Source organism: Nannospalax galili, unplaced genomic scaffold (assembly GCF_000622305.1).
Source record: "Nannospalax galili isolate Female #2095 unplaced genomic scaffold, S.galili_v1.0 scaffold490, whole genome shotgun sequence".
In the NCBI taxonomy this organism is placed as follows: domain Eukaryota; kingdom Metazoa; phylum Chordata; class Mammalia; order Rodentia; family Spalacidae; genus Nannospalax; species Nannospalax galili.
In genome coordinates, this window is record NW_008329666.1 from 1,971,430 (window position 1) to 1,985,223 (window position 13,794).

The window sequence follows — 13,794 nt, forward strand, 5'->3', positions numbered from 1 at the left end:
AAGATAACTGAGGGGTTGCTGAGGCATATGAATGACCTGAGGGTATGCACACTGGAAAGCCTTTACCCAGCATGGGTCAAGTCTTCTCTTCCTAGCCTTCCCCAGATTGTAAACTACAGCCCTCCCAAAATCTAGGAGACCATGACTGGGGCCAAATTACATACAGTTGGCTGGGAAGAGGGGCTGGATACCCTGGTGAGGGTCCAATGGCCCTGCTTGGCCCTCCTTTAATGAATGAGAACAACTGTCAACAAACCCAATTGTGACAAAAGTTAGCGATCAGGCACAGCTGAAGTCGTGATGATGGTAGTTATTTCATGCAGAAGAGACTGCTGTACAGAGTCATCTTATTAAAAGGACATGAATGAAAAAGGATTTGGTGCTAGGAGTCACATATGAGGGAGAACATACGTCATTTGTTTTTCTGAGTCTGTGTTACTTCACTTAGTATAACAGTTTCTAGTTTCATCCATTTACCTGGAAATTTCATGATTTCATCTTGCTTTACTGCTGAGTAGAACTACATTTGTATAAATAAACCACATTTTCATTATCCACTTGACAGTTGAGTGACACTTAGGATGCTTCAGTCTCTTAGCTATTATGAAAAGAACAGCAACAAGCATGGATGTACAAGTGTCTCTGCAGTAGGATGTGTTCTTTCGATTAAAGGTGTGAGCCACCATGCCTGGCTCCATTCTTAGTTTCTTATGAGTTCTCCACACTGTCTTCCATAGAGGTTTCATGAGTTTGCAATCCCACCAGCAGTGAATGAGCATCCCCCTTTCTCCACATCCTCACCAGCCTTTGGTATCATTTGTTCTCTTGATCCTAGCCAGTCTGATTGGGGTAAGGTGATACCTTAGGGTGGTTTTAATTTGCATTTCCCTAATTACTAACGATGTTGAACACGTTTTGAGATGTTTCTTAGCAATCTTTATTTCTTCCTTTGAGAACTCTCTGTTTAGATCTTTAGCTCATCGTTTAATTGGGTCATTTGATTTCTCGATTCTTTGTTTTTTTGAGTTCCTTATATATTCCAGATGTTAAACCTCTGTCAGATGTGTCGCTAGTGAAGATTTTTTTCCCATTCTGTGGGTTTTTCTTCAATTTTTGATTGTTTCATTTGCTATACAGAAGCTTTTTAGTTTAATGAGGTCCCACTTATTGATTGCTGACCTTAATTCCTGAGCATCTGCTATCTGATGTAGGAAATCTTTTCCTACACCTATATCTTATAACTTACTGCCAATATTTTCTTCTAATAGCTTCAGGATTTCCAGTTCACATTGAAGTCTTTGATCCATTTGGAGCTGACTTTTGTGCAAGATGAAAGATAAGGATCTAGTTTCATTCTTCTACAGGTGGAGATCCAGTTTTACCAGCACCATTTGTTGAAAATGCTCTTTCCTCCATTGTGTGTTCTGGGCATCTTTGTCAAATATCAGGTGGCTGAAATTCTGTGTACTCAGGTTTGGGTCTTCAATGACATTCCATTGATCTATGTGTCTATTTTTCTCTCAGTACCATGCTGTTTTTATGACTATAGCTCTGTAGTATACTTTGAGATCTGGTATAGTAATCCCCCAGTGTTGCTCTTTGTGCTCAGGGTTGCTTTGGCTATCCAGGGTCTTTTGTGCTTCCACAGGAATTTAAGGACTTTTTTTTAAATTCTGTGACATATGTCATGGGGATTTTGATTGGGATCACATTGAATGTATATACTGTATTTGGTAGGATGGTCATCTTCACAATATTAATTCTTACAATCCATGAGCATGGGAGGTCTTTCCATCTCCTGGTGTCTTCCTCAATCTCTTTCTTTAATGATTTAAAATTTTCATTGTAGAGATCTTTGGTGTCTTTGGTCAGATTTATTCCAAGATATTTTATTTTTCAGCAGCAATTGTGACTGGAAGCATTTCCCTGTATTCTCTCTCCAATTGCTTGTTATTGGTATATAGAAAGGCAATTGATTTTTTTAGATTGATTTTATAACTTGCCACTATACTGAAAGTATTGAACAGTAGTTCTAGGAGTTTTCTGGTGGAACTTTTTGGGATCCCTTATAGTATCATATCATCTGCATAAAGGGATAGTTTGACCTCTTCTTTTCCAATTAGTATTTAACTTCCTTCTCCTGTCTTATTGCTCTAGGAAGAGTTTCAAGCACTATGTTAAAAAGGAGTGGAGACAGTGGACATCCTTATTTGGTTCCTTAATGGGAATGCTTCCAGTTTCTCTCCGTAGAATGGTGTTGGTTTGTTGTATATGACTTTAATTATGTTGAGGTATGTTCCCTCCAGTCCAATTCCCTCTAGGACTCTGAACATAAATACACGTTGAATTTTGTCAAAAGCCTGAAAGGCTTTAAAAAAAAAAAATCAGATTTGCAGGTGACACCTGTGTACCTTGACCAATGATCACAGTTCTGGGTGATCTGACACTATTAACCAAAATTCAGAGTGGCTGGAATTTTACCGGGAAACGGGAGGAATCACTTATGCTTAAAAGTTGTAAGTATGAGAAATTTTTTTAACAGATTTTCACTACTGTGCATTTACAATTATTTGACAATTCCAAGTCTCTGAAGGGATGATTTCTATTTCCTTTAAATTACAGAACTGCAATAATAAAGAGGCTCAGGAACACACATTTCAGGACAGATAAAAAGAAGCAGGAGAAATAGTGAGCCACTGGCAGTAAAAGACTTCCAATGCACACAACAACTTATCTTGGGGATTTTAAGACCACATAACAAAAACTAAACAGTCAAAAGCAAATGAGACTGTCTGAATAACACTCTTCTGTTAACTCTATTAATGGCTGGCTGAGCATCTCCCCAGGCTTTGACATTCATCTGTATACATTCTAACACATATGACTCTCCTTGCAGGTAAGAAGGACCACACTGACTAAGTGTGCTCTATGACATTTACTTAGCAGTCCATGACAGCTTTTGATATACATAGCTCGATTTCACTTCTGAGCATCATGTCTATGTCTTCCCAATACTAGTTCTAAAATTACAATTACCGTTTTGTGACAGTCAGACATCGAGCCCAAGGGCCAATAAAGCTTTTTGAAAGGGGCCAAAGAGCAAACATTTTAGATTTTGAAGGCAATCTTCACTGCAACTACTCAATTTTGCGCTTTTAGCACCAAAGCAACTATAAACTGAGCAAGCAGATTGGCAGGTGTACTCCACGAACAGAAGAGCAGGCACTAGGCCAGCGCTGGCTGTGCACCTCTGTGTGCTGACCCCAGGTCCACCTCCATGTTAACAACACAGCAACAGAGCACTCTTACGACTGCAAAGTTCTTGGTGCTTTATCCCTAAAATTCTTAAACAGCATGTGTGTTATTTCTAGCAAATTCCTTAGCTCTACTTATCCTAGTTTGTTCTTCATTGCTATGACAAAATACTCTGACCACTACCAACTTGGGGAGGAAAGGGTTTATTTAGCTTACATATCCCAGGTCACAGTTCATCTGGGAGCCCAGGCTAGGAGCTCAGGGCAGGAACCTGGAGGCAGGAGCTGGAGCACAGGCCATGGAGGAACACTGCTTACTGGCTTGTTCCCTGGCCCCTGCTCAGCCTGCTTTCTTATGCAACACAGGCCCACCTGCCCAGGGGTGGCACCACCCACAGTGGGCTGGGCCCTCCCACATCACTCATCAAGAAGATGCCCTCAGACATGGCCACAGGCCAGTCCAATAAAGGAAATTCCCCCAATAGAGGCTCCCTCAACTCAGGTGTGTCAAGTTGACACTAAAGCTATCAGGCACACTACTGAAATCCTTTTTCATCTTTAATCTATTCATGTATTTAATTATATGACTGGTGAAAACCTTCTAGCCTCATTTCTGATACTCTAGGCAGCATAAGAACAATCTGTTGTTTGAACACTTTGTAGGTCTCACTAATGACGTTAGAATGTGGTGATCTGTTTGGTCAGGCAGAGGTCTTTCCTGGTGATGCTGCACTGAAGTAAATAGTTTAAATCATATGAAATACGATATTTACTTTCTCACTATCAAGAACAGCAATTCTGTATGGTTCAACTAAATACTTTTGAATCAACAATGGTAAAATTTATATTTCCCAAGAAAATTTGTCACTTTATGTAAGGTTAAATTTTTATTAGTATAACAATATATATAGTATTTGCTTACAATCTTTAAACCATACTCATATCAGAATGAATACAACAGTAACACTATAAAAAGTCTTCTTAAACTTCTGAAGAGAAATTATGATATAAATATTCAGTAAGGTTTCAAAAATCAAAGCATTAATTTTAGCCCCCTTTCTCCACTTTAAACATCTGAAAGGGCAATTAATTGCTTTCAGGAATTTTAAGAACACATATACTAAATTTAAATGGAACTGTAAACATGTAAACTTTTCTTGGTAGAGAATCCAACAACTCTATTAGAGTCTCCGGTAATTTAAGACAGAAGAAAAATCAGCAAGATATCATTTACTAGTACAAATGCAGTGACATATGCATGTCCTATTTTGTTCATTAGAGAATTAAGAAAAAATTTATACAAAAATACAGAGAAGTATGAATTATCAAAAATATTCTTCTGGAAACTCTGTTGAGAGCTACATGATTAAATCCATTTTTCAGTCAACAAACCTAAATTTTGACTGTTACTAAAATGAACTACAAAGGAAGATTAGATCAAAGGAAAGGGAAATGGGTGTACAGTAGGACTAAAGATGAGCTTGGCAGGGGCTCGAGTGATGGCTTAGTTGGTAAAGTGACTGCATAGAAGCACAAGGACCTGAGTTCAATCCCCAGCACCCACATAGGAGAAGCCAAGCATGATGGGGAGCCAGAGACAGGAGGATCCCTCTGGTTTCCACACCCACGCGCATGCACACACATGCACACATCTGCACCCATGTACACACACAGAGACTCAGACACATATTAAATAAAGGGAAATGCTATTGCACTGCAGAAATAAAATAGATTCAAAGGTCAAATTTCTTCTGATTTAAAGGTCAGGAACATAATCATAAAAAAGGAAAATAAGATGCAATCTATTACCTTCCCTAAGTCAGCTGGAAAGCAAAAGCAACGTGGAAGAATCAAGAGATTGGAAAGTGGGACTGGAGAGATGGCTCAGTGGTTAAGAGCACTGCTGCTCTTCCAGAGGACCTAGGTTTGGTTCTCAGCACCAAATACGATACGGCTAAGCGCCATCCATATCTCCAGTTCCAGGGGATCCGATTCCCTCTTCTGGCCTCTCTATGCATGTGTGACACAGGTGCACTTACATGCAGACAAAACACTCATACACAGAAAATAGAAATAAATAAAGCATAATCCTCACACTGTACCTAGCAGATATTTTTGTGTGATGACAACGTTACAAGTTTCTATGGAGCATCACAAAAAAGCAAGGGAGAAAACCCAACCTGCTGCACAAATTCCAAAGGCACTGGCGTGGCTTGAGTGAAAGCTTCTAGATGAATGCCGTGCACAGGGTCTTCAACCACCAAACAACCGATGTCAAACCATCTAGAACAGAAAACATAGGCTTCATGTTGTTTATATGCTACAGGGCTAAAGTAAAGGGAAAAAGTAGAAATGGACAATCCTCTCTTTTCAGATAAACTACTAATCGGTTCAAAAAGGAAATGGTTTTCTAATTAGTTTGCAAGCAAACAACCCATAAACACAATGGTAAAATTACCTACTGTTTTAATTCTGAGAGGAGAAAGAAAGGGGAGCAACAAAAAAGAAAAAATTAAGTTCCTTATATGAAAATTTCTTTCTTGCTGAGACGGTGGGAATAAAGGAATCAGGGGTGCTCAAATACGCAGCTGATAAATTTATATGTACTTCAATATGCAAATAGCTTCTTTTAAATGTTACTGGCATGGAAAGTTTGGATCACCAACTAACTATACCACTAACACATAGTTATCTAGCAATGCTACTAGTAAATTAAATAAGCTCATTCAGAGGAAATAACAAGCACTCTCATGAATGATAAAACCTTCTAATCACATTTTCTGAGTGACTCACGATGAGTCAACCTCTGAAAATATCCCCATAAAATCGAGGAACCTTTTCCACTGAAACATACTTATAGATAACAAAAACTAAGACACTGATAAATGTACTGAAGCAACTGGAACAACAGCACAATTTTAGCTGCCAGAATTACAACACAACCCTGAAATCAAGAATTTAAACAGTAAGCACATGGGGGCACAGCAATATTCAATGTCTCTATTTAAAAAAAAAAAAATACATAGCTTTAATAAACTTCAAATAAATACAAAATTAATAAGGAGGAGTATTTGTAGTAAAAAAACATCAAATAAGGTGCAGAGCAGCAGAAACAACTCTTAGAATATTAAAATGACACTTTACAATGTCTTGGCATTCATACCAATGAAACGTAAAAATTATAAACAAATTCTAACATTAAATAATGACATTTTATTTGATATCCTAACAAAATTTCATATTTTATTATGACACTGTTCCTTGTTCAAGAAAATGTAGTCAAGCTTGGCTAAACCTTCAAATCATTTTGTCCAACTTCAGCAAGACATCCTCATGAACAGAGCACTGACTAACCTGGAGCATGGGCCTTTGCACTTGAAGAAAAGCAGTCATGAAGACCTGAGCTGTTTCTTTCATCACCCTAGTGAGTACACATTAGAATACCATGGTCAACCTTTGTTCTCGAGAATACCATTACTGCCAAATACTTCAGTCTGGAAACTGCTGCCCCATTCCCTGCAACTCAGTGTATAAATGCAGTCACTGCCACCTACACAAAGCTCTCCCATTTGGTCCCTGGCTCTGCTGCCTAGGGGATCTTCAGTCCTCCCTCTCCTTCATAATGTCCTTCAACAGGACCACTTGGGGGTGGGAAGATGATCCAGATGGATCACTAGGGATGATCTCCATCTCCCTCCATGTGTAGGGCAAAATGAGGACACGATGGGCAGTGTGCCAAGGCATTTATTTACAGTTCACATAGCAGAAAAGCTAGTCAGAGAAGAGATAACATGCATCAAACTGTACTGCACTGAGATGTCCCACTATCACCAATCGATTCACAAAGAAGCAAGAGCTCAACGTATTTAAGGACATTTTAGTACACTTATCCAAGATTTTACCATCAAAACTTGGATTTGTTAATCTCAGAATACTTACACTGCCTTTTTTCTGTATGTGGAAGCCACCAAACTCATTTTCCCAATTTAGCATTAACTGATGGAAAACATCTGAAAAAATGACTAGGTCTATACTCTTCATGTGACACTTGCTGGGAGTTTTTTCACTCTTAGCTGGACTGTTTTTTCTAGTGGGCATTTTCTAGCCTTAGTTCTAAGCGTTTTGTTAACTTTATGGCCTCTATACCTACTCGCAACAGGAGCACTGCATACAGAAGCAGCCACAGCAGAAGTCAGTAAGTGTGGGCTCTGGGCTACACTCTAGAGTTTTTTCACTCTTAGCTGGACTGTTTTTTCTAGTGGGCGTTTTCTAGCCTTAGTTCTAAGCGTTTCGTTAACTTTATGGCCTCTATACCTACTCGCAACAGGAGCACTGCAGACAGAAGCAGCCACAGCAGAAGTCAGTAAGTGTGGGCTCTGGGCTACACTCTGCTGCTTATCCTGGCCATCTTCACTGCTCTTTACCACCTAAATCTTCCGTTGTCTCTTCTCTTTAATCCACACAGGCTGCCATCAGCTTGTGCCATCAGCAGACTTCCTAATACTAGATAGCATGGCTGATCTTTGTAACATCTTTCTCTCTTACTAGAAAAGTATCAAAAGGGAAAAAAGCCCTATCTCCAATACCCAGAGGAATCCACAAGTCCATGCTGCCAATAAAAAGCTCAATGAAAAAATAAAAAGCACAGATCACACATTTAAAGGTATCAAATGCTGTAGGAGCAAGGAGACCAAACAGAGGGGAAAAGCCTTTCATGTGTGAACTTGAAGCCATGCACTGACCCTGAGCACAGGCCAGCCTTGCTCAGCAGCCTGGGTCACATGACCCCCTTCCTTGCACAGCTCTGCCTGTCAGAGGAAGTATCAATCTTCTGTGTCACCCAAAGGCTCCAGAGATTTTTATAAACAACTTTGTGGAGTTGGTTCTCTCCTTCCACCTTTATGTGGGTTCTGGAATTGAACCAAGTTGCCAGGCTTGAGCAAAAAGGGCCTTTACTCACTGAGCTATCTTTGCACCACAGGCAAGAATTCTAAAATATGATTCATATGTTCAGGAAAATAGTTAAAAGAGATGAAGTATAGGTATTCAATAGATCAATGGAACCTACTAAAAAAAGAAAAGGGTATTTAATACCTGGGCTTAACAACTGGCTGGACACAGCAGAAGGCAGGATTAGTGAGCCTGAAGACAGGTCAATAGAAACCAACCAGATCATCCAAATGAAGAACAGAGAGAAAAACAGCTGACAGGAAAAAACTGGCAATGGAAAATGTGGGGCACTGCCACAGGTAAATAAGCTTGCAATTAGAGACTATCAATATAAGCAAAAAAACAGGCCAGAAGCAATCCTCAAAGATACAGTGGTGAAGACATTCCCCAAATGGATGAAAGACATCAATCAATCCAAAGAATCAAGCTCAGTGACACCTCAAAAACAAACTGCAGAAGCATGCAAGCCCAAAACATCCGTGGCAGCAAAACGGGAACATCCAAATGACAGAGAAAATCCTCAAAGCAGCCAGAGGAAACTTTGTTAACTTAGCAGAAGTAAGGAAGCAACAGAAATGACATTCCAGGTCCTAAAGAAAGGCCACCCTAGATGTCCACATCCAGCAAAATAAGGGGGAACAAAACAGGGAGCATTTACAGTGAGCCCCTTGCACTGCAGAGGGAAGGTGAACCAGAGAGAAGAAAACAGAGGGACTCGGGCTGACACAGGGAGACTGCACAGGACATAACTCGTGCCTTAAGAACTTATGCACAAGTAAGAACACCACCACTGCAGAAAGGAAAGCCGTGAGCAGCACTGAAAATGGGTACAATGTAACACATCGCAGGCTGTAAAAGGCTAACAGAAGGAAAAATGAAGTAAGTCTTCACCGAGTGGTTCCTCGGGGTTCACATTCTAGTGTTTGAACTTTTCACCCAGGATGCAAAGCCCTCCACATGTGAACTTCTTCCACCTAGACTGTCCCGTCTGCTTTTGCCATTTACCCACATTTTACCTTTTCAAAATCCAGTTTGAGCGCTAACCACTCATGAATTTCAGCTCACACTACCTCCACACTGAGTTACTTCCATTGAAATTTCATATAATTATTTTCATCAGTAAAAAAATGACCTAACTTAAAAAAAATTTTATTATTTTTATGTATATGAGTGTATTGCCTGCATGGATGTGAGTGCACCCATGTCGTGCAATGCCACGGAGGTCAGAAGAGGGCTTCAGATTCCCCTGGAACTGGAGTTAAGGACGGTTCTTAGCCACAATGCAGGTGCTGGGAATTGAACCGGAGTCTTCTGCAAGAGCAGTCAGTGCTCTTAACCACTGAGCCATCTCTCTAGCCCCCCCAAAATGACCTAACTTTTTAAATCAATTCTTTCAAGTTGTTAATATATTCATCTACCTTCTTTTTTAAAAAAAAATAATTTATTGAGAATTTCATAATGCATATAAGGTGTTTTGAAAAAATCCACACCCAATCCTTCCCCTCCAACTTTGCATAGTAAAGTTGCAGAATGCTAGGTATGCAAATTAACAAAAAATAAAGACTAAAACAAAACCACCCTGCAATTGAGAAGGCAGGATTCAGCAGTTATTTTACTATAAGGTAATTCAGCATACCCAAAAAAGGTTTTCTAATTTAAAAATTTTTATTTAAAAAATGGAGCTCTCAAAAATCCCAGCACTCGGGAGGCAGAGGCAGGTAGATCTCTCTGAGTTCAAGGCCAGCCTGGTCTACATAGTGAGTTCCAGGACAGCTGGGGCTACAGGGAGACCCTGTATCAAAAAAGACCAAACAAAGAAAACAAACTATGGTGCTTTCTGGAGGTTTTTAAAGCCAAACCCTACTGAGTACTAGGTATCTCCAACTATTGACTGCTGTCAGGTCTTCTTGCCCACACCTCGCTTTGCTGGGAAGCACTGGGCTTGCTGCCAGTGTTGTTATACCCAGCTAACATACCGGTGCACGTTCTCATATTTAGTCCTATGAGAGTGTCTATTAGCACAGTCTCAGAGAACAGGCCTTTCTGTCTCTACTGCTTAGTTACAAGAGAGAAGTGAGGCTAGACACGTCAGCTGAGCAATAGTGGCAGGCCACCATCACAGCAGACACTTGGCTCTGGCTTTAAGACAGGAGACACGGTGCTACGTGTTCAGTGTAAACTCCAGACACAGCTGTATTTTGCTTCCCAGAGAAACACTATGTGCCTCTTACTTGTCAGGCAGCAGCTCTGCAATGAAGTTTTCTACCGACACAGCAGTCTGCTTTTCATGGATCAGTCCGGTTCGCCGCAGGCTATCTATGCGTTCCTGGGCACCCTAAACAACAACAGCAGAGGTTGGAAACCAATTCTCTAAAATATTAAACATAAATTTAGTATTAAATATGCTAATTCTTAAATATGTAAGACATGCACATATTGATACGTACTACTCACTGTAAATGTTCAAGAAACACAAAAGTATTGAGTAAAAACATCTTTAGCATTCCCTCAGTACTAAGTTTGGGGTATACCTTCCAAGTTATTCCTTATGCATTTGTACTGAATGCAACTGTTTACTAGATTACTTTTAAATTACAATCTCCAATTGATTACACATACAAGAAAGCTCTACTTTTTATCGTTCATTTAGCAATAAATCATCTTACTGAATGAAAACCGTATCAGCCCTAGTATGGATTTAGTTGATTCGCTCTTCATTTCTCCAGTGTGTGATCACATCTACTACAGTGAACATGTTTTTTTCTACTTTTTCGGATTCCCTTTAGATACATATGTACCAAGATCATGTTGGGGTCATGTGAAGGCTGTGAATCAAGCCCAGGACTCATACCTCCAAGATATATTATCATGAGCAAGTCATTAAGAGACCATGACATAACAGCGTAAGAGATAACCATTCTAACAGATAACAAATCTCAAAACAGAAATACAAGAAAAATGAAAAAACACGAACAGTTCAATGAATTAAGGAAGGAACCACAGTATCAAAGACAGAAACTGCAGAAATTAGAAGCTTAAAGGTCAGATAAATACACACGTACCCAAATGAACATGAGCTAAAGTGGAAAGTTACAAGTGATGTGGTGTACCACACTGAGGGCCGAGCACGCTACGCAAACAACAGCGCAAAGCCAAGAACACTCATCTGAAGTTGAAAAGCAAAAGCTCGATCATGAGGACAGGCTGCTGTTTCAGGCTTTCCCTAATCATTCCATAAACTGTGAACAGGAATGATGTGATTAAAAAATGTTCAAAAGGCAAATGTGTTCAAAATCTTTTTATTTCTAGCTAGATGTGGTATGGCAGACTTGTAATCCTAGGTGGAGACAGCAGGATTAGGAGTTTGAGACCAGGCTGGGCTATAGCAAGAGCATCTCTAAAAGAAAAAAAAAAAAAAAAGGAAGGAAAGGAGAGTGAACATCATCCTGATTAAAGTTATATGATCATTTGTGTGTCCTAAAAAAGATCAGGTAAATAAAAAAAAATCTAAAAAAAAAAAAAAAAAAAAAAGGAAGGAAAGGAAAAAAAAAAAAAAACCTATGCTGGTCTGGAACTTGCTATGTAGACCGGGATGGCCTCAAACTCACAGAGATCCACTTGCCTCTACTAGGATCAAAGGTGTGCTCCACTGAGCTTGACTGAGCAACCCAATTTTTAAGAACACAAGAGTTAAGCAGAGAAAATGAAATTAAGTGGTCAGTTCTCATTCAGATGAGTATTAAGACAAAGAGCGAGCAGCAACTTGAGAACAGAGTCAACAGCTTAAGGCACCAGCTCAGAAAGAGGAAAGATGCTTGAAGCCCCAGCAAAGTGCAGACTATCTAGTTTTGATCAATCTTCTCTCCAGTGCCCAGCACAGAACACAATCAAAGAGGTGTTTAGTAAAAATTCACCACATGAAAAAAACGAAGGGAAAAAAGAAAGGCTTCCAAGAGCCTGTGTGCCACATGTGAAGAATATAAATTACATAAATATGGCACCAGCAGTCTATTAACAAGGAGGCAGGTGCTGATTGTGGAAGAAATACCCACAAGTAAGAGGAACTTAATTCTTTATAATGAATGGTTATTGTAAAGGTGACTACTTCATTCTTCCTACATTGTCGGGGGCTGTTCAGGGATTTCTGTCTATGGAGGTGCCACATGAGCTCTATGCATTACAATCAAACATCCCCGCATTTTATGCTTCCGGGGATGACCCACTATGCTTGTTTAATTCTGCAGTACTTCCTAGAAGTCACCAAACATTAAAGATAATTGGGATAATTGGGATAATCAGAGGTGATAATCGGGTGGACACACAAGTTCATTTTTGCTTATGAAGTCCAGAAGAGAGAGTGAAAAGGGGATTATACCTGGCCTCTCTTTTCCCCTGACTACAGTATTAATTAAGTGTGCAATCTCTGGGAATTATAACACACTTTAATATTAGTCCCTGCCAATGTTTTGGGAGTAAAGTTGTTCTTTTCTCTACGTAAGGGATCAAGAATTAAGAGTTTTGAGGTCACATTGAAATAATCTTCTCCAACTGAGTTATGAGATGGGAAAGCTCTGGGAACCTATATTGTATCTAAGCAACTTGGTCCAGATGCAACCTCTTGACCCTACTCACAGATATTACCTACAGCATCAGCATTTGTTGACTATAAACTATAAACAGCAGTCACAATCACAACTAGCTTTTCAATAAAAAATAATGACTGGTACATAAGTTTGAGGGGCTTCCTAGCTTAATTTTTGTTGAACTTATTAACTGCCTTAAAACTTGAGTTCAGAATGGTCATTGTCATCAAATAAAGTCTGCTAAGGAAGGAAAAACATGGGCGAAATTCTTATATTTTAAGGTTCTATACTATTTTTCTTCTCATTAGTTCCCTTTACTGTTTCTGAAAGAAAAACAGCACAAAAAATTTCTAAGAATTTCAGTTTCGAGCCTGGATTACAGGCTGTAAGACAACCCATGTCTAAATTTGTAAGGCAAAAACCACTAGCCAAAATAAAGTCTTCAGCTGGGTGTGGTGGCACATGCCTTTAATCCCAGAAATCGGGGGGCACATGGATCTCTGTGAGATGGAGGCCAGTCTAGTCTACATCATAAATTCCAGGCAGGGAGACCTATGTCAAAAAACAAAACAAGACATGCATTTATGTTCAAAGTCCTAGAGGGAATTGGACTGGAGGGAACATACCTCAACATAATTAAAGTCATATACAACAATCCCATAGCCAACACCATTCTAAACAGAGAAAAACTGGACGCATTCCCATTAAAATCAGGAACCAGACAAGGCTGTCCACTATCTCCACTCCTTTTTAACATAGTGCTTTAAACGCTTGCAAGAGAAGGAAATTAAAGGACTAATAATTGGAAGAGATCAAATTATCCCTTTTATAGATGATATGGTATTATATCTAAGAGACACCAAAAATTCCACCAGAAAACTCCTAGAAATTATTCACACGCTCAGTAAAGTGGCAGGGTACAGAATTAACCTACAAAAGTCTGTTGCCTTTCCATATACCAATAACAAGCAATCAGAGAAAGAGCACATGGAAACACTCCCCTTCAC

General features: G+C 39.5%; 1 protein-coding gene across 1 annotated transcript in view; it reads right to left on the bottom strand.

Annotated features, from left to right (window-relative positions):
- Prrc1 (proline rich coiled-coil 1) overlaps positions 1-13,794 on the bottom strand; it is a 44,598-nt gene that overhangs the window by 4,810 nt on the left and 25,994 nt on the right. Inside the window, exons 7-8 of the mRNA XM_008840925.3 lie at positions 10,436-10,539; positions 5,435-5,537 (exon numbers count right to left, since the gene is read on the bottom strand). Of these exons, the coding sequence (XP_008839147.1) occupies positions 5,435-5,537; positions 10,436-10,539 (207 nt within the window). The remainder of the gene's footprint in view (positions 1-5,434; positions 5,538-10,435; positions 10,540-13,794) is intronic.